Source organism: Arachis hypogaea, chromosome 11, assembly GCF_003086295.3.
Source record: "Arachis hypogaea cultivar Tifrunner chromosome 11, arahy.Tifrunner.gnm2.J5K5, whole genome shotgun sequence".
NCBI lineage: Eukaryota > Viridiplantae > Streptophyta > Magnoliopsida > Fabales > Fabaceae > Arachis > Arachis hypogaea.
In genome coordinates this window covers 658,328-679,560 of record NC_092046.1, presented here as the reverse complement: position 1 = coordinate 679,560, position 21,233 = coordinate 658,328, and the positions used below count along the sequence as shown (strand labels likewise).

The 21,233-nt window shown below is 27.9% G+C and overlaps 2 protein-coding genes and 1 non-coding gene across 9 annotated transcripts; 2 read left to right on the top strand and 1 right to left on the bottom strand.

Moving 5' to 3' along the window:
• Positions 1 to 209: 209 nt before the first annotated feature.
• Positions 210 to 6,089, bottom strand: LOC112719684 (naringenin,2-oxoglutarate 3-dioxygenase). The gene is made up of 3 exons (XM_025770333.3): positions 5,370 to 6,089; positions 4,715 to 5,143; positions 210 to 872 (listed from the first exon to the last, which is right to left on the bottom strand). The coding sequence occupies exons 1-3, from the start codon at positions 5,730 to 5,732 to the stop codon at positions 564 to 566; spliced, it is 1,101 nt and encodes a 366-aa protein (XP_025626118.1). The 5' UTR covers positions 5,733 to 6,089; the 3' UTR covers positions 210 to 563.
• A 3,597-nt stretch (positions 6,090 to 9,686) lies between these two features.
• LOC112719683 (uncharacterized) lies at positions 9,687 to 11,086 on the top strand. The gene is made up of 3 exons (XR_011868006.1): positions 9,687 to 9,823; positions 10,209 to 10,272; positions 10,515 to 11,086. It is a non-coding gene; the product is annotated as an uncharacterized protein (transcript).
• A 1,864-nt stretch (positions 11,087 to 12,950) lies between these two features.
• LOC112719682 (leucine-rich repeat receptor protein kinase HPCA1) lies at positions 12,951 to 19,299 on the top strand. Of its 7 annotated transcripts, none has more exons than XM_025770329.3 (20): positions 12,951 to 13,059; positions 13,381 to 13,510; positions 13,926 to 14,049; positions 14,146 to 14,217; positions 14,551 to 14,625; positions 14,717 to 14,788; positions 14,860 to 15,021; positions 15,344 to 15,418; positions 15,522 to 15,593; positions 15,732 to 15,803; positions 15,901 to 15,969; positions 16,064 to 16,138; positions 16,236 to 16,307; positions 16,382 to 16,516; positions 16,602 to 17,071; positions 17,339 to 17,491; positions 17,587 to 17,726; positions 17,814 to 18,033; positions 18,147 to 18,382; positions 18,612 to 19,299. In XM_025770329.3, exons 2-20 carry the CDS (start codon positions 13,423 to 13,425, stop codon positions 19,140 to 19,142), a joined length of 2,913 nt encoding a protein of 970 aa, XP_025626114.1. In that variant the 5' UTR covers positions 12,951 to 13,059; positions 13,381 to 13,422; the 3' UTR covers positions 19,143 to 19,299. The 7 variants fall into 7 exon arrangements, with proteins under 7 accessions (XP_025626114.1, XP_072063958.1, XP_072063956.1 ...); XM_072207857.1 differs by having other exon boundaries at positions 18,476 to 19,299; XM_072207855.1 differs by having other exon boundaries at positions 12,992 to 13,059; positions 13,360 to 13,510.
• Positions 19,300 to 21,233: the final 1,934 nt, after the last annotated feature.

Here is a 21,233-nt window from a genome sequence, read left to right as displayed (position 1 = left end):
AGAAATATAATAGGGTTTAATTTAAAAAACAAAAAAACATACTAAAGCCTCAACATCATAGTAAATTAATATATATGTGTTGTGTTGTGAGACAAGAAATGTTAAAAGATTGATAATTCTAAGAACCAATATTTGTAATAAAAAAATAAAAATTAATTAATATTAATTTAAATATAAGATCATTTGTGTTAACAAATTAAATATACCAATTCCAACAAATATCAATTCGTTGTTTCTTATTTCTCATTTATAAAGTAGTGTTTACATAGATATTCATGGATCCTATGACCTAGGCAAAGAAACAACAAATTAAAGCCATACCCTCATATGATTAAGCTTTAATTTAACATAACACAAAACAAAGAAAAAAAAAAAAAACACATGGGCCTATACTTTAAACATACAAAATCACAAAGCTTAAAGGTAATATATAAAGATATCTTTTTTTTTTTTTCACAATATATTTTAACGTGCCAGGCGAATGACTATTCCGTCGCGAATTATAAATATATTCTTATTAAAGTAATTTTAAATAGCCCATAAAAGTTGCAACTATTTATTACTCAAGCAAGAATTTGATCAAGAGGCTTGGCTTCTAATTTGTTTTTGTTGTCCAAGTCTTGGAGGTGTTGCCTCTCCTTGGCTAGCTTCTTTAGGTTAGCAAGCTCAAGGTCCTTGCTCATCTTCCTCCTATACATCTCGGCGAAGGTGATCGGCTCCTCCATCACCGGCTTCTCTCCCTCCTCGACCTTAAGAGGGTATACGATCGCATCCGGTGCCGGATTTTGGAATGTGGCTATGGATAAACGGCTAGAGTTTGAGTTCACAACGGCTTGGTGATCAGCATTCTTGAACCTACCATTACTTAAGAACTACAAAAAAAAAATAGATAAATTAAATAAAGAGATTGTATGTTACAAAAAAAATATATATATATGAATGAAGAAAATTACTATAGAAAAGTATAGATTATTACTATTATTTCTATTTTTTGAAAAATATTATGAAATGATGATTAACTAATTTCTAATAAAATAAAATGTCATTATTTTATAAAACCTAAAAATTAGTATAATTCTTGTCAATAATTTAGATGATACAGTGTTAAATGCAAAAACTTTTTATAAAAGGCTAAACATTTTTTAAATTTTCAAAGTATTTATTATAAAAAAATGGATAGAAATTAAAATAATTATCCAAAATAAATTAACATTTTAAAATAGGCTACAAAAATCAGCAGAGTCAAACCATCTATCTTTGTGTTTATTTATTAGGGTTTTGTGCTTTGGGTTTACATTTTTGCCCTCTACCTTTTGTTTTTCGCAATGAATTAGTCATTTACATACAAAAAAAAAAACTATAATTTTACTTAATGTTCGGAGATTAGTAGGCCCTACTAATTAATGATGATAATAATAACATAAATTGATTTATTGAGCATATTTTGATTTTATTAGAAAATGGTTCAATTTAGATTATCATTTAAAATCTATACCAAGTGATTAGTTTTTTTTTTTATATTTTTTGAAAATTATTAATTCATTTCCAACACATAATTAATTATTTCCAACAATTTATGCTTATGACGTAGTTATTAAAAAATAAATATACTATTTGTTTTAAATAAAATGTGGTTAAATCATTTGAAAGTTTAAATTATTAAAATATAATCACCACAAATATAATAATTTTTTGAAAAATGTATGTTACGATAACTTATACTTAACCAACCCATACCGTAATTTTAACTTAATGGGAGAAATTAAAGCAATTCACCATATATAAGCATTAATTAAGGTGAAAACTCAAGTATAGTCGACTTCATATAAAATTGATAGCTGAAAATCGTTAGATGAAAATTTTGTCAAATCAATCAAAGCATCTAAAGGCTCTGAATTATCAACTTCACGTGAAGTCGACTACATCTGAATTTCCACCATTAATTAATAGTTCTTTGGTCGAACCCTAATTAAAGTTCTACTTACTTGACCTAATAATAGTAATAATATTTCGTTCAAAAATATCTGCTAGTTATATTATATTAAATAAATTTTAAAATACACTATTAAAATCACCGGAGTCAAACCACTTGCATTATTATTGCATTTATTTATTAGTGTATTTTATTTCGCAGCCTCTCCTTTAGCTTGGGTATTAGTAGGCCCACCTAATATATATATTAGTCAACTAAATTTATTGATTCAGCATATATTTATTAAAATAGTTGAATTTAGAACATTTCAAAAGTCTACCAAAGTGGACCAAAAATTTATATTAAAAATAAATATACTAAAAAAGAGCTAAATGTGTAGCATGCGTGTGTGTGGATTTTTTCATAAAATAGTGATGTGGAAAGATTTTTCTTTAATGATAAATATTGAAAAATGTGATTATTAATAAACATTCAAAGATGGAGGAGAATTGATGAAAGGACTCTATCCTTCTTTCCACATGAGATGAATTCTACTTGGCACCTGTTTTTTCGGTGAATTAATTATATAGCTTATTAAATTACTTAATTGACCCTGTATTAATTTGCATGTATATTGTTTTATCCTATGATGCATAGACACTAACACGAATATGAGATGAGACACGACACGACACGGGACACGTCGACACGCAAATTTTAAAATCTTACATGACACAGGGACACGCATACATATAAAATATAAAGTATTTTTTAGATAAATCATAATGATATTTTGATATTTTATTGATTTTAAAATATAAATTAAAATTTTTAATTATTTTTAATTTTTTATTTTAATTATATAAAGTATTTAAAATATTTTTTTGTTTTAATAAATAATAATATATACTATATCTAAATTTATTTTAAAAATATATGTTAGGAATAAGACAGGACACGCTAACACGTGATGGTATTTAGGTGTGTCCATGTGTGTCCGAAAAAGAATTTTTTACTTTTTATTAAGACACGGTTGGACACATCAAACACGCGTGTCGAACGAGTGTCGATGAGTGTCGTGTCCAAAATGTGTCCGACACACGAATACGACAACTCAACAAAGTGTCCATAGTTCATAGGTTTCATCTATTAATTCTAGTCTCTTTGATTTTCAAAAATGAGTTATTGTTGTTAGAACTTAGAAGATAGGAAAGTGAGAGAAAACGGTTGATGACTTGCACACCCAAAATTCAATTAAGAAGTCTATGAACATTTAAATGGAATCACGTTAAATAATTCTAAAGGTGATGTAAATTGTGATAAGTGTTAATAGGCTGAACTATAAAAATTTGGAATTAAAAAAATGGTGTTTTTTTTTGGTGTCTTAAAAAAAATTGTGTTATTTAAAGCACTTGTTGAAAATATTATTACATGTAAAAGATTTGGATAAAAATGTAAATTAATCTCTAATGCGTTGACATTTTTTTTATCTAAATTTATTTTAAAAAAATCCAGAAAAAAGAAAAAGAAATTATTATGTGTACTTATGATGCCAGTCAACATTGCATAAGATATGAATTATGAGCTATTGTAAACTAAATTCACATTATCATTTTCAGTAACAGTCTGAGTTAGTTGACATTTTATTTACCAAAAAAAGGTAAACTATGATTTTAGTAAGATATAATTTTTGATAATGACTTTTGAAGAAAAAATAGTTTAATCTTCGAGGGATAATTTTAATCTGACAAAATACATATCTTTTTTTAAGTGAGAAATTAAACAACTCATAAATTTGATTTAATTTTTCATTAAAATATTTAAAAAATTATTTAGAAAATACGTAAAAAAGAAAAATTCAAGAATTGCACTTGAACTTGATCTCTATTTTTTTTCAAATTTAATTGAATTTTTTCGGTCGTCCATATAAAAAAAAAGTCGCAAAAATAATTCTCTTAGAAAAAAAAATTAAAAGGTAAAAAAATTTATTTTTTAAGTAGACTTTTGAGTCAAAATCTAATCTGTATATTCTTTTTAAATAAGTCTTCTTATATTTAGTTTATTTTATCAAACTAAAGGGTCAAATATTATTTTCTTCTTTTAGGATTTATGTTATATATATATAATTTGATGTATGGTAAGTGTAATGTAGTTTTACAAATGCATTTAATTATGTAACGTTACATTAGTAAAAATAAGGTTTAATTATTCTGTTAGTCCTATAGTTTCGTATAATTTTTAATTAGGTTCCTGTACTTTTTTTCTTTTTAATTGGGTCTCTACACTAATTTTTTTTCCAATTAAGTTTCTCTTAGTAGTAATTGACTTAATTTTATAGGGACTCAACTACAAAAAAATTTCATATAGAGACCTAAATAAAAGAAAAAAAAAGTGTAGGGACCCAATTAAAAAAAATTGGTGTAAAGACTCAATTAAAAGAAAAAAAAGTATAGGGACATAATTAAAAATTTCGCAAAACTATAGAAACCAACAAGGTAATTAAACCTAAAAACAACTGTTTTTGACATTGACCACATGAGTGGTCATCCCGGAAATGGATCCTCTCCAGTTTTTTTAATACTTAATAGAATCCATTGTGATCTCTCACTTTTAATTCTATAAGTGAGACCAAAAATAAATAAGGGAGAAAATAATAAATGATTAGATTAAACACTGCACCCTATCCAATTTTTTGTCAATACATCAAACTTAAATTCATATATATATATATATATATATATATATATATATATATTGGAGAGAGAGAGAGAAATAAGAAAAGATTGCATAGTGCATACTCACATGACCATGATCTCCAAGATTGACAACAAAGGCACCTTCCACAGGCTGAACAGTGATCCAAGTCTTACCATTATCCCTTGTAGCTTGAAGCCCACCAACCTGATCTTGAAGAAGGAGTGTAATGGTGCCTGGGTCTGTGTGCCTCTTCAATCCAAGTGTTAGGTCAGGTTGAGGGCATTTTGGGTAATAATTCACCACAACCTTTTGGTCCATGTCCACACATGCTTTTGTCAATGCTTCTTTTTCTAGCCCCATTGCCTCCGAGAGGACCTCTAGGAGCTTGCATGCAAGCCCCATGAGGTCCTCACTGTACTTTTTCGTCACTTCCATCCATCCTTCCGGCTTGTCCGGCCACCTCGAATAGTCGCGGTTGCGAATTGGGTATGAAAAATATGTCACTATTTCCCTCCAATCTTGCACGGCTTCTCCCTGTAAATATATATAATTTAATTTATTTTTAAAATATATTTTATACTAATGAATAATTTTAGTACGAACAATTATTGTTCATAATTTAATATCTGAATTTGGAGAGATTTTACAAATCATTCATTTAAAGTTAAAAATATTATTATTAATTGGTGTGATTTATAATCTATAAATCTTTTTAGATACTTATTATGAAAAGAAAAAGAAAAATTAGATAAATTCTTACTTGGAGATGGCTAGAGACAATGAAACCACCCTTCTTGCCACCGGACATGTCGAAGCGAAGCTTCTCGTCCGGTGGCAAGGCGAAAAACTCCCTAGCGAGAGATGTCATCTCGGAAATGAGCTTGGTATCCACACCATGATCCACAACCTGAAATATTCCCCAATCCTCGCATGCTTCTACAATCTTCTTGCATATCTCGGCCCTACGACCATCTGCGTCGTTGATTCCGGCCAATGATATGACCGGAATCACGTCGCTGAATTGGTTGTAGGCAACTTTTGGCCTCTCATCTTCATCCCTCACAAAGCTGGACTCAAGAGTTTTTTGCTCCGCCAAGTGAGTGAGGGTTTTTGCTGGCGCCATATGAATTTTTTTTTTTTTGAAAAATTTTATTATTTAATTTGGTGTTTAAAGGGTGTGAGTGATGTTTTTTTTTGTGATTTTTGATGGTTGGATGAGATATGGGAATGGAAGATGGGGTTTCTTGGGTTTATATAGTACTAGTGATGGCGTGGTAGGTTTGAATTTCACACGCACCCAAATTTAATTAATTAGTCATTATAATATATAAATATGAATATTTTCATAAATACCTCCAACATATTCTATTTGTGATGAAATGATGATACTTATGAATTTACATTAATTTTATATGTTAAATAATAATAAATAAAGAGGACGGAGATACTGAGATACATTGTTTTGTGTAGTTAGTGCTCTAGACACTAAACAATAAACAATATAAAATATAAAATATAAAATTAATTTATAAATATATTAAGAAATCAATTAAATAAGCTAAGTGTGTACAGTAGTGTCCATAAACTTAAAAATACGAGTAAATATAAGATTTTAATTATTTATTTTATATTATTATGAAACTGATAAATGGTATCATGGTATGCCACGATCGTTTAAGATAAATAAATGTCTAAAAGACTTATATTATATGTTAGTTTTTTTTTTTTTTTTTTTCCATTTTGTGTTGTGTTTAAAATTTTAATTTCGAGTTAACAAGAATAAAATTTTAAACCTTTTAATCATACAAATTTTGATATTCCATTATAAAATTATTTTTTAAAAAATTTAAATTGATAAAACGTATATAAATAATGATAGGACAAAATATATATTTTGTCCATTTTTAAAAATATATCTAAATTTTATTTTGAATTTTATCTTAAAAAAATTTTGATTTGTATCAAATATATTTTAAGGACTAATTTTTTCAAAAATTTAAGATCAATTTAATAATAATTTTACAAGAACAACTTTCAACACAAGTAAATTAAGCATAATTGTCATGTATTATTGTTGAATTGATCCTAAATTTAAAAAAAATTAACTATTAGGAATATATTTGATGGAAATTGAAATTTTTTTAGATAAATTAAATTAAAATAAAATAAAATAAATGATAATTTTTTTTTTGACAAATTTTAGGGAAAAAAAAACTTTATTGATGATGATATTTCTAATAGTTTTTAAAACACATTAGATTTATTAAAAAGGGTAGCTCCTACTAACTTGTCTAGAGAAATGGTGAGTTGGAAGAAGTTTCAACCATTCAATGTCACAAGTCACAACTCACAATCACGTTGCTACCTAACTCTCTTTGTAACAACATTTTGTAACACATATCAAAGCTTCTACACAAACTCCTCTAACAATTTAGATGATATATTGACTCCTGCATGCAATCAAACTCTATAGCATCATCTTTCAAATCTACATTGAAAAACAAAATAGTCAAATATTTATATCTATAATAAAATTTTATAAATAAATAATTCAAAGTATTAAAATGTAATAATAATTTACTTTTATAAGTATATTTTGAAAATTTTAATTACTTTCTAAAAAATATAAAGCAACACATAAATATATAATAATTAAATTTTATTTTTTAGTATTTATGAGATATTTTTAGTAGCTTTTGTTTTTGTTTAAAATTTTAGCAGCCTTCAAGCGTGGCGGCTCCTCGCACTGTTGAGTTTTTTTTTTTTGTCATGGGTTGAATTATTATTTTGAGGGAACCCTTCGTCATTTGGGCCTCTCTTTTTGGACATATTGGGCCGCTTAAGTCATATAGTTAAATTTTGATTTTATTTGGGCTTCTTAACTCTTGGTTGGGTTAGGCATAGATTCCATGCCCAACAAATACTGAAGTTTTAAATTTAGTTTTGTGGCCCAAGACCAAAAAAAAGTTTGGTCTTGTGGGTAAGTGTGTGTAGTGTGTACACATAAACACACACAAAAAAAAGTGTTATTTATTTATTTATTTAAGCAGCATCTTTATTTGATACCGCTACATTGACTAAATACCCATTTTGGTTCTGAAATTCACGCGATTATTCAATTTGGTTCTCGAAATTAAAAATTACCTATACTAGTCCTCCAAATTTAATTCAGGACACTAATATGATCCCTCGACTCTTTCCCGCGATGACTAGCCAAACGGAGTGCTGATATAGCACCCTCCCTACTACGCTGGATGATGAGTAAACGACGTTGTTTACCCTTGGCACCCAAACAAGTCAGAAATAAAGAATAGTAGAGGTAGAGAAGAAGAAGAATACTTTATTTTGAATCTCCATCGTTTCTTCTCCATTCATATACAAAGTGACGACATTTCTTACTTGTTTGGATGGCAAGGGTAAATGATGTCGTTTACTCATTATCCAGCGTGGTAGGAAGGGTGCCATCTCAGCATTCTGTTTGTTTAGTCATCGTCGAAAAGAGTCGAAGGATCACATTGGTGCCGAAACTTGAATCTAGAAGATCAGTATAAATAATTTTGAATTTCGAAAATCAAAATGAGTAATCGCGTGAATATCAAAGCACCAAAATGAAAATTTAGTCCTGCTACATTATTAATGTATGCATTATATCAAAAGAAAGAGAGAGAGAAAAAAAAAACTATATTTTGTATTTGTAGTTATTGTTTTTGCATAATTAGATATAATAAAACAAATATAACACATGGGTATAATATAAGGTTACATTGGATGCTTCTAAGATGTATATGCCGACATCAAATCTTAAAAAGTATGTGTGTAGTTGTACGATGCTCTTGCTTAGCATTTTTAAAATCACAAGTTGCTGTCTCCCTATATTCTCTCTTTTCTTTCTTCTTAGAAAGAAGTGTGGGGCTGTGGGCTAAATACTAATTAATTTATTAATTTTATCATGTTTATATCTCTAGCTCACAATGGAGAATTTCTATTTTCGAATATACACTCACTTATTAGTGTTGAATTTGACTTGATATACTAACCCTAGTTCAAATTAAAGACTATTGTTTAGTAACTTATATAAAATATTCAGTTATTCGTATCGAATATATATTAAAATATAAAATAATATATATTTATATGTAATATATAATAATAAATTTTTAGTATTTATATAATATATTTTATTTAAGAATATATAATAAAAAAATTTATATATTATTTATATAAATAAAATTTATATATTTTTAAAATATAAAATATATTTTTAAAATATATAAAATAATATATATTTATATGTAATATATAATAATAATTTTTTTTAGTATTTATATAATATATTTTATTTAAGAAAATTTTTATTTTTGTTTTTATTTTTTGTATTTTAATTAGACAAAAATTTTAAATTTTAATGATAGGGAAAAAATATTAATCACTTATAGAAATTATCACTGTCAAATACTTTTTAGCAAAGTGAATATTTAATAAAAATAATAATTTTTTTCATGTTATAAAATCAATCATTTTAAAAGTTTAAACTAATAAAAAAAGATAATATTAATAGTTATATCTCTAATACTTTTTTTTTTTAAATTTGATTTTGACATGGACTTTTTCTCTTTTTTATTTATTTTATGCTATTTTTTTTTATTTTTGACTTTTGAGATTCACTAATGATCGAATTATTGACTTTTGGACATAAAATTCGAAATATCATATCATAAAATTACTCATCCTAACAGTTTAACCTGATAGAAGAAGATAACATTAATAATTATATCTCTAACATCTCATTAATAAATTTAAAATTATTTTTTATTATTTATTTAAAATTAGCATCCATGTGAGAGGTCCAAGCTAAGCTAAAGTCAACAAGAAGCAACTAGATGAATTAGGGTTTGATCTCTGTCTTTGCTGGACTAGCCTGTCAAAAGCACCTTCTAGGTAGTGATCTCTTTTGTTTGCATCCAATTCAATTTGCATTATACAATTAATTTACTCTCTGAAAACAAACCATATCTCACTCTTAAAAGTGTTGTTAATTCCTCCTATAAATACTCATCATAATCTTACTTCCCATTTCATTGTCACCAATAATATTATTGTATTTCACTCATCACTTAGATACACACTACTATAATGGCATTCTCTAGAACTCTCATTGCTTCTTCACTTCTCCTCACTCTTCTCATTCTTCACATTGCTGAATCACACCAAACGGTAAACCTATATTATGCCTCCTATAATCTATCATTATCATCTATTACTAATTTAATTAGTACTAAATTAGTTATAACATGCTTATTTAGTATATACATGTACTAATTATCTTGAAGAAATAATAGTTTTTTTTTTATTTTTCTCTTTTCATAAAATGGATCATCAACTTTAAATTTGACGAGTGACGAATAAATTCGAATTTCTAATAATAGAATTTTTTTATATTGATAAAAAAATAATTTTAATATATTTTGTATTAAAATTCGTGTTCATTTGAAGAAATGAACTCAAAATTATTTTATTATTATTTTTTTGGTTGGTTACAGTATTTTCTAATTCAACAGATTAAAAATTAATTTGTCGTGAATCTGATCTCCATTCACAGATGATGACAATGAGCACCACCAACATTGGAGCTCCAACACCAACTCCTCTTCCACAAACAATTGGTATATATATACGTAAAAACTCAGATACAGTCAACTTCACGTGAAGTTGATAATTAAAAACGGTTCAATAATTTGACTGATTTGATTAAATTTTTATCTAACGGCTGTCAATGATCAAATTTTATGTAAAGTTGACTGTACCTAAATTTCTACCATATGTATAATATGATTTTATTTTTTTAAGTACATATTATAGTTAATATAAAATAAATTTTAATTTAATTTATATATGAATAATGTAGATTGTGGATTAGAATGTGAAAGAAGGTGCAAATTATCATCAAGGCCAAATCTATGCAAAAGGGCATGTGGAAGTTGCTGTAAGATTTGCAAGTGTGTTCCTGAAGGCACCTCTGGCCACCATGATTCTTGCCCTTGCTATAAAAGCCTCACCACCCGTCACCAATTCCATAAATGCCCTTAGATCCATGATCATGATTGTGAAAATTTGAAAACGAACAATGTGCTTTAATTTTGGTGGATTAATAATTAATTTTCATGTATGTTGTTTTAAGTCTTCTGATGATAAAAAAAATAATACATCTTCTCAATTTTTTTAAATATTTTTTATTCCACTTAAATTATCTATTTATGATGAGAAATTATATTTTATAACATAAATTAAAAAAGAAATTGAGAGGATCTATTATATTGTTGTTGTCAATAATGTTGTTATTTAAGTCGCATTTGTGTTATGTTATGTTGTGTAAGAGTATGTGAAGATATATAATTACTTTGGTGTAATTTCTATCATGATGTAATAATTAATCATTCATTATTAATTTTAGTGATGCAATAAACCAAACAATAATGTGTTATATTGGGGTTGTTCTTGAAGAACTACACTACTATAGGAGTAACTTTCATATCATTTGCTATAAAAATAATTAGTTGAACTTGAAAAGCAAAGAAAAATTTGTCTTCTTCTTCTTATTATTATTATTATTATTATTATTATTATTATTATTATTATTATTATTATTATTATTATTATTATTTTGCATATTGAATTGATATATACCTTTTTAATATTAGATGAAACGTGAGACAACTAATCTTATTTAAATCTACTTACATAAGTGTGAGAAAAAAAAATTACACTAAAAACAATAATCTATTGGGCTTAACGAAACTATTGGGCCTTATGTAACTATTGGGCTTTCTTCTCACAATGTTAGAGGTCTTTGGAAAAGAAAAATAATCTTGACCAAAAAAAAGGCAAAGAAAAATGATGGCTGAACCAATAATCTTTCTTGATACTTTCATCAAACTATCTCAAAGATCAAAAAAAAAAAAAAAATCTCAAAAACTAATTTTAAAATAATAAACAATAAATAAAAAAGTGACATTATCAATTAAAATATAATAATAATAATAATAATAATAATAATAATAATAATAATAATAATAATAATAATAATTACATTAAAGATGAGCCATCGAATTATAGTTCAAATGATATAGTCTTCATATTCATCTAAAAAAAATTACATCAAAAATAAAAAAAATTATAAAATACATAATTAAATAAAGAACCAAAAAAAAAAAAAAAAGTGGGTACCTAGATAGCCATCTTAGTAAAGCTCTTCACTTCTTTTGGCCAACAAAGCTTTAAGTAAAGTCAAGTCACAATTACACATAGAATTTTAAATTAATTCAGTTATTATCTAATAAACTTTGCATACACTTCTTTGATGCAGATCTATAGAACATTAGTGATGTGGGACCATGTCACACCAACCTAACCACTATCATTAACCACACACACTATGTGCCACTTATCCATTAAACCAATGTACTGTCGCCATAGATGCTAAGATATTTCTTTAGTGTCTATCAAGAATGAGAAATAGTGATCCAAAATTCTTGCATACTTTTTAGTATATTTATTATAATATACTTAACAAATTATAAACGTTAAAAATCAGTATTAATTATTTATGTTGTATTGTTTTATAAAAAAATTTAATAAAAAGAATAATCAAATTTTTGTATATAGCGTAATTAAAATTTTCGTGAATATCAAATATGTATTTTTATGCAACAAATAATAAATGACTGATTATTTGTTTATATATTATAGATCATAATAATTTATTTTCAATTATAATATTTAAAAGTTATATATATATAAGATTAAAAGTTAGCCACTATAAAAATTTTTAAAGGTTTAATTACTCTACTGGTCCCTATAATTTCGTAAAATTTTTAATTAGATTCCTATATTTTTTTTCTTTTTAATTGGGTCCCTGCACCAAATTTTTTTTCAATTAAGTCCCTATTAGTAGTAATTGGCTTAATTTTATAGGGACCTAACTAAAAAAAGAAAAGAATTGGTACAGGGACCTAAATAAAAGGAAAAAAAAAAGTGTAGGAACCCAATTAAAAAAAAAAATTGGTGCAGGAACCTAATTGAAAATAAAAAAAAGTATAGAGACCTAATTGAAAATTTTACAAAACTATAGGAACCAGCAGAGTAATTAAACCATTTTTAAAATCAATCATATTATGTACACAAAAAAAATAGTTATCAGTATAAAATATGTATTAAAATACAAAATATATATTAACCGAGTGTAAGAAACACATATATTTATACATAAATATACACGTATATAGTAATTTTATTAAATGCATATTAAATATATGTTTGAGAAATATGCAAGTATTTCTAAAATAATGACAATATATATATATGATGATGATGATAAAGGTCAAAGTAGCTAAAAAGAAAAAAGTGATGTTATTCCATTTTGGAGGCTCAGTACTGGTGAATGAAGAGTGAAGGTAACGGAATAAGTGTCAATTTGTTAATGATTATGATTATTACAACAACAACAAAGGGAAAAAAAGTAGTAGTAGTAGTAGTGAGAAAATGACTATGATGTTGTTAGAGGTAGTGGCAACCGTTTGATTAGCTTCTAAGACAAGAAAAAATGAATAAAATTGGAACCAATTCAATTCCATGATACCCTTTCTCTTTCTTTTTCAAATGCTTCTCCCTCTTCTTCCTTCTATGCTTGCCATGATAAACATGCAATATATTTTTCATTATTTTTTTTTATGATATCATGTTTTGATGTTTAGTTTGTTTTGTACAATAACAAGAAGAAGAAGAAACAAGTGTTGAGAGTTTTGTCTCTCCCCAAGATGGGAATGTTCCTCCATTTGTTGGTGTCTTTGGGAATTTTGTTGGCTGAGATTCATGTCATTTCTTCTTATACTGATCCCCAAGATGGTAATGTGTTACTAAATTCTCTATCTTTTTGTTATTGTAATCATTTTCTTTTAGATATAGCTAATCTTGATTTGGAGTATTCATCTGGTTTTGTTAGTGTTTATATATAATACTTTTTCTGCTTAATTACTTGAAAATATGCTGTGGTTTCTTGCAATTTTCTATATGATTTGAATGAAATAAAATAAAAATGCTAACTTATACCTTATAATATATACAATTTTTTTTTATTCATTTAAATACTTTTTTTTTTTTGAAGTCAACTGCTAATTAATTAACACATTAGTTAATTCACCATTGGTTGGTTGGTATTATAAATTATGAGATTAGTAAGAAAATTAGTCACTTAATTAGCATATATTCATGTACCTTATTATAAAGAACTTTGTGAATTATGGTATGCATTGTGGTGTAGCTGCTGTACTTAGATCTTTGAAGGATATATGGGTAAATACACCACCAAATTGGGATAAATCAGATGACCCTTGTGGAGCACCATGGGAAGGAGTTACATGCAACAAATCAAGGGTTACTTCATTGTAATTATTTATTATCAATTAATCAAGCCATGTTAATGTCATCCATTTTTTTTTTGTTTTTTTTTTTTTAATCATACTTGCATTTTGAATGTGTAGGGGACTTTCAACCATGGGCCTCAAAGGTAAACTAAGTGGGGACATTGGTGGACTAACAGAACTTAGATCTTTGTAAGTATGATTTCTTTGATCTTTCTTGTTACTTAAGGTGATAACAACAACATCATGTTACTAATTTAATCAGTTACAATCACTATTAGACCTCGTTATGTGTTGATTTTCATCACTGACTGAATAATAATTGTCATGAAATCGTTTCTCTTAAAAGCTTAAACTTACTGATATCATGTCGTGAAATTAATGCATGCATAAAATGAAAATGAAATTTACACATAGCTACAAAGTGACATGATCTTTCATGGTAATTTATACAAAAAAAAAAAAAAAAATTAAGAAGAAATTTTTCCTAGCATGTTTTATGCTAACTATATTATTGAACTGTAGGGACTTGTCATTCAACAAAGGTTTAAAAGGTTCCCTGTCTCCAGAGATAGGAGACTTAAGCAATCTGAATATTCTGTAAGATTCCTTAAGAAACAAGATCCATTTTTTTTATATTCACAAAAAAAAAAAATGCATACTAATACTTTCTTTCCTTAATTTGTGTCAGCATCTTGGCTGGTTGTAGCTTCAGTGGCAGCATTCCGGATGCATTGGGAAATCTTTCACAGCTATCCTTTCTGTAAGAACAAATCTTGTATTTGTATCTGTATTTGTATTTGTATTTGTATAATGGTGTGGTTGAATACACAGGGCCTTAAACTCAAACAACTTCACTGGAAAAATACCACCTTCATTGGGTAAACTCTCCAAACTTTATTGGTTAGACTTGGCAGATAATCAACTCACAGGACCTATTCCAGTTTCAACCTCCACCACCCCTGGATTAGACCAACTTCTAAAGGCTAAGCACTTGTTAGTATTTTGACTCATTTTTTTTATTTATTATTTCTCGAGTAATCACTTAATTCGACCCTTTAATAAAATATAAAGGGTAAAATCATTCCGATTTAAAAATAACAAACTTATAACCAACTTGTACCTGTACGAGAAAAGACTTGTATGTTCTTTTTTTGAAGTGGGAAAGACGAAATTTCGATGAATTTGTCATGTTTAAATACTGAAAAATTATTTATGTTTAGTTTTTTTTTTTAGAGAAAGAATAATGTAAGAAGCAGTATACTATTCCCTTCATCTTATAATAACTGTTTTGAATTGTATTTGTAATCTAATGCAGCCATTTCAATAAGAACCAGCTTTCAGGTACCATTTCCCCCAAACTTTTCAGCTCTGACATGGTGCTCATACATGTGTAAGTTCATGTATTTTATTTTATTTTTCCAAAAATTGGTGTTTATAAGCTTGTGATGTCATCTATTTTACCATTTTTAACAACTTTTTCTTTTTCCTTGCAGATTATTTGATGGAAATGATTTATCTGGTGCTATACCAGAAACATTAGGACTAGTTCAGACACTTGAGGTTCTGTAAGTAATTGCCTCATATTTCAGTTTTTTAATAAATTTTTTTCAACTCTTTCTACCAATCTAATTTTATTTTTTCTCTTTATATTATTTGACTAGTTATATATTGTTTCTAATGATTATAATTTCAATTTATAACAGTCGGCTTGATAGAAATTCCCTGACAGGAGAGGTTCCTACGAATCTCAATAACCTTACAAACATCAATGAATTGTGAGTACTTATATTTAGATATGAACACATTAGTATTTTATAATAACCTTAGTAATCATGATAATAATGATAATAATAATGTTGTGTTATCTTTCAGGAACTTAGCACACAATAATTTGACAGGTTCTTTGCCAGATTTAAGTCACATGGATACCCTCAACTATGTGTAAGTAAATTAGCATGAGTTTATGTTAATTAATTTTTCCTCTAATATGATATTATCTTACTTATGATGTTAATCAAATTATAATATTGTGTAGGGATCTTAGTAACAACTCCTTTGATCCCTCTGAACCTCCAGTCTGGTTCTCATCTCTACCATCACTCACCACTCTGTAAGAACTTACCAACTACTAACTTCGTTTCCAAGTAACGACCGATTCGAACAAATAAACTGATATATTGAAAAATTAATGTACATTTGTTTTGAAGTGTTATGGAGTTTGGATCCTTGGAAGGTCCTCTTCCATCAAAGCTCTTCAGCATTCCTCAAATTCAGCAAGTGTAGGTTCCTAAGATCCTTGTTTTGAACCTACCTTTATTGTGTTATATAAAAATTTATGTTACTTGCATTGCAGGAAACTGAGGAACAATGCATTGAACAATACATTAGACTTAGGTGACAACATTTGTCCACAATTGCAGCTTGTTGATCTTCAAGACAACCAGATTTCCTCAGTAATCCTCCGTTCGCAATACAAGAACACATTGATGTAATTATCTGGTTAGAAAACATTTGCATGGTTTAGGAAGTTGATTAATGATTATAAATGTTTAATCTCTTCTTGAATTTCACAGCCTTATAGGAAATCCAGTGTGCAGTGTTCTCTCAAACACAAACTACTGCCAACTTCAGCAGCAGCCTAAGCAGCCTTACTCGACAAGCTTGGCGAATTGCGCAGGCAAATCTTGTCCGCCGGATCAAAAGCTTAGCCCTCAAAGCTGTGAATGTGCATACCCTTATGAAGGGATGTTGTACTTCAGAGGACCCTTGTTTAGAGAACTCTCAAATGTTAACATTTTCCATGAACTTGAGATGAGTTTGTGGGTGAAGTTGGACCTAACACCTGGCTCAGTTTCTTTGCAAAACCCTTTCTTCAATGGTGATGATTATCTTCAAGTGCAACTAGCTTTGTTTCCTCCATCAGGACAATATTTCAATAGGACTGAAGTTCAAAGAATTGGGTTTGATTTGACCAACCAAACTTACAAGCCTCCTAAGGAGTTTGGACCTTATTACTTCATTGCATTCCCTTATGCTTTCCCAGGTACATAGAAATATATTACACCTTAACTCTTGAGTAAAGGTTCATGATTCAAATTAGTCGTCGAGATTTCAGAAATAGCAAGTTTGTTCTTGAAGTTACAATTCGTGATTCACTTTAGTCCCTTTAATAGAGTGAATCATCGAATGTAACTTCAAGTATGAAATTGCTACTTCGAATCTCAATGTCTCTTTATTTCTTGTCCCTAGACACTTACCAAACAAAGCCTTATCTTTGCAACTTTATGCAACTAACCTGGAATTATTTCAGATTCTAACAAAGGAAATTCTCTTAGCACTGGTGCTATTATTGGTATAGCAGTAGGCTCATCAGTTCTGTTTCTGAGCCTGATAGCTTTAGCAGTATATGCAATCCTGCAAAAGAAGCGCGCGGAGCGAGCCATAGGATTAAGCAGACCTTTTGGTAATTCCTTTATCTATTTGATTGTATTTAAAGTCTTATTATATCATCACTTGTGTAACTTTGAGAATCAATGTGAATTCATCTTTGTGATCCAGCATCTTGGGCACCAAGTGGAAAGGATAGTGGAGGTGCACCACAATTAAAGGGTGCAAGATGGTTCTCATATGATGAACTGAAAAAGAGCACTAGTAATTTCTCTGAAAGCAATGAGTTAGGATTTGGTGGTTATGGCAAGGTATGTTAGACTTTTAATGCTTCTATGTTAATTGTTAACATTTTTTTTTTCTTTCATTTTAGTTCTAGTGAATGTTTGTTAATTCAGGTGTACAAAGGGGTGCTTCCTGATGGAAAAATCGTCGCGATCAAGCGAGCTCAGCAAGGATCAATGCAAGGAGGCCTAGAGTTCAAGACTGAAATTGAGTTGCTTTCAAGAGTTCATCACAAGAACCTCGTTGGACTCGTCGGATTTTGCTTCGAACAAGGAGAACAAATGTTGGTCTATGAATTCATGCCTAATGGAACACTTAGAGAGAGTTTGTCAGGTTAGTTTCCATGCTTAACTGATTGATTTGTATTTTCATTTTTAGCATTTGAAAAAGAAAAAATGAACAAAAAAAGAAAAATAATGTTCTCTGTTTTCAATTCTGAGTTGTAGGAAGATCTGACATTCATCTTGATTGGAAGAGGAGACTTCGAATCGCCCTTGGCTCGGCCAGAGGACTCGCTTACCTTCATGAACTTGCCAACCCTCCAATTATCCACAGAGATGTGAAATCCACTAACATCTTACTAGATGAAAATTTGACAGCAAAGGTTGCAGATTTTGGACTATCTAAGTTAGTATCAGACAGTGAGAAAGGACATGTTTCTACTCAGGTTAAAGGAACATTGGTAAGAAACATTTGCACTATCACTTATGTTGTTCAAAATCTTTGTTCTGATTTTATCTCAATAACTTGATGAGGAAGTTACCATCTTTTGCAGGGCTATTTAGACCCAAATTACACGATTAAATGTCCGTGTAAAACTATTTTATACTGTTTGTGCATGAGAAGTGAATTTTTTAATTTGTGACAAGATTCATTCTAGTTCTTGGTGACAAAATTTAACATCTTTACAGGGCTATTTGGACCCGGAATACTACATGACACAACAACTAACTGAAAAAAGTGATGTGTATAGCTTCGGAGTAGTTATGCTAGAGCTCATAAGTTCGAGGCAGCCCATTGAAAAGGGTAAGTACATTGTCCGGGAAGCTCGGACGGCGTTCAACCGGCACGACGAAGAACACTATGGAATGAGAGAACTAATGGATCAAACTTTGAGGAACACACCAAACCTCATTGGGTTTGGTAGGTTCCTAGAGTTGACTTTGCAATGTGTTGAGGAATCAGCCGTTGACCGTCCAACAATGAGTGAGGTTGTTAAGGCACTTGAGACAATCTTGCAAAATGATGGAATGAACACAAACTCAACCTCTGCTTCTTCATCTGCCACTGATTTTGGAGCCACCAAGGGTGGAGCAATGATGAAACATCCTTACATTGATACTTCAAATTTTGCAAAGAATAAGGATAATGTGAGTGACAACAACAGTGCCTTTGACTACAGTGGAGGATACACAATTTCAGCAAAAGTTGAACCAAAATAGATAAATATTATGTTATATATATATACATGTTCTTGGTAGTAGTGGTAGTAATGCTATTTGTACATCAAGAAGTGGATGTTAAGAGTTATTGTGTTTAAGATTCATGACACAAAATATTGATGATAGTAAATAGGTTAAATTACACAGTTGATCCCTACACTTTCAGTGAAATTGCAAATTGGTCCCTATACTTTAAAAGTTTGTAATTGGGTCCCTAAAGATAACTAAAATTTGTAATTTAGTCCCCGTCGTTCAAAAAGTATTTGATTTAATAGAATATTCTTAGTATATTCTCTATTTTAACAGAATATTCTCAGCATATTCTGAGAATATTCTGTTAAATCAACACTTCTTGACCGACGGGGACTAAATTGCAAATTTTAATTCTCTTTAGGGATCCAATTACAAACTTTTAAAGTGTAGGGACCAATTTGTAATTTCACTAAAAGTGTAGAGACTAACTATGTAATTTAACCTAGTAAATAAATCATATTTTGTGTCTCTACTCTTAATATTTTTACTTTTGTGCAAATAACTTTACTGTTTTTTTTTTTTTTTTTTTGAGATATTAAAGTATGTTTGGTTTGGGAAAATGTTTTTAATTTTATTTTTAGTATTTTTTATTTTTAAGATTTTATAGAAATAGAAGTGAAATAATAAAATTTTATTTGTTTATTTTTATATTTTTTTTGCAAAATTCTAGAACTAGAAAATATTAAAAATAAAAATAAATGAAAAAAACACAAATCAGACATGTAGTAGTTCTTCCTTTTATTTTTCATTTTCGAACTAAAATGGTTAGCCTTTTTTTTGTTTGGAAGGGAAAAAAGAAAACTAATGTTTAGGGAGAGAAATGTGGCAGAGTAAAAGCAATCTTAATTTCATTTGAGTTTATATATATAAATTTAAGAAGAAAATTCGGTCAATTTCTTGAATCCTTGTTATGAGTTATTTAAAAGAGAACATTTATTTAAGTTATAATAACAAGTAATATAAAGTGATTAGAATGCTTTTACTAATGACAAACCTATTTGCCTCCTAAGATGTCATTGGATGACAACAATAATTACTTAATTAGGTTGTGAATTGTGATTGAAGAGCTTTTCTAGTGTGTGTGAGTTAGGGAAATAGATCCTTTCATTTTTTTTTTTAAGAAAGAATAAAGTGTGATTTTTTATTATTAATTTTATAAGTGAAACAAAAAATAAATATAAAAAAAACTAATAAAAATTTAAATTAAACAATTGACATCATCCAATTTTTTTTTTCACCTGAGAGAATTCGTTCTTAGAGTATGTCTAGCTATGACAAAAAAAAAAAAATTAATAGTTGATTTTTTTTAAAAGAAAAAGAAAAGTAAAATATCTAAGTGATTACATATTTTTTTAACAATGTTATGGAGAGTTCCTTAGATATTCTAAGAACAAATGAAAATTTTTGGTTTATTCTATTTATTTTAAATGTATATAAAAATAATAAAAAATGAATAAATTGAGATGACAAGTAATTTCTAATTTAATAAAAATATTTTAGGTTTAAATTTTGAAAATAACATTTTTTATGAATTATATATAATAAAAAAATATTTGAAAAAAATAGACACTAACTCTTCTATAATATATATATTAGTAATATGGGTCATTTTTATAAATTAAATTTTTAAAATTTTAAAAACTTATTTTCTTTGAAATAATATTTTTTTTCTTTTCAACATCGTTGATGTGTCATAACATGAATGAAATAAAGCAAATTAAAAAGTTTTATTTGCTCCTGAAACAATTAAGAAATTTTTTTATATCTTAATTTTTTGATGTTCACATTATTTTTTAATCTGACATATTAATGACTAATTTATTTTAGATTTAAATTTTATTTTTGAGTTTATTATTAAATAAATTATTGTATATATAAAGTGAAATTCAAACACTCAATATTTATTTAAACACATAAATAAATTGAACTGACTACTTAACTAATCTAAATTAGTTGAAAAAAATTCTCTTATATGTAGTGATTGATTATTCTTCTTTAAATTCTTACGATTGAGGAACGCAATTCGAAAACTATTGAATCTTTAATTTCTATAATGAA

Coding starts and splice junctions, on each gene's coding strand:
- LOC112719684 (XM_025770333.3), bottom strand. CDS start 5,732: ATGGCGCCAGCAAAAACCCTCACTCACTTGGCGGAGCAAAAAACTCTT. Junction 5,144..5,369: donor TTGTCTCTAGCCATCTCCAA/GTAAGAATTTAT, acceptor ATATATTTACAG/GGAGAAGCCGTGCAAGATTG. Junction 873..4,714: donor ATCTTGGAGATCATGGTCAT/GTGAGTATGCAC, acceptor TTTTTTTTGTAG/TTCTTAAGTAATGGTAGGTT.
- LOC112719682 (XM_025770328.2), top strand. CDS start 13,148: ATGACTATGATGTTGTTAGAG. Junction 13,169..13,380: donor TGACTATGATGTTGTTAGAG/GTAGTGGCAACC, acceptor TACAATAACAAG/AAGAAGAAGAAACAAGTGTT. Junction 14,218..14,550: donor CTAACAGAACTTAGATCTTT/GTAAGTATGATT, acceptor ATTGAACTGTAG/GGACTTGTCATTCAACAAAG.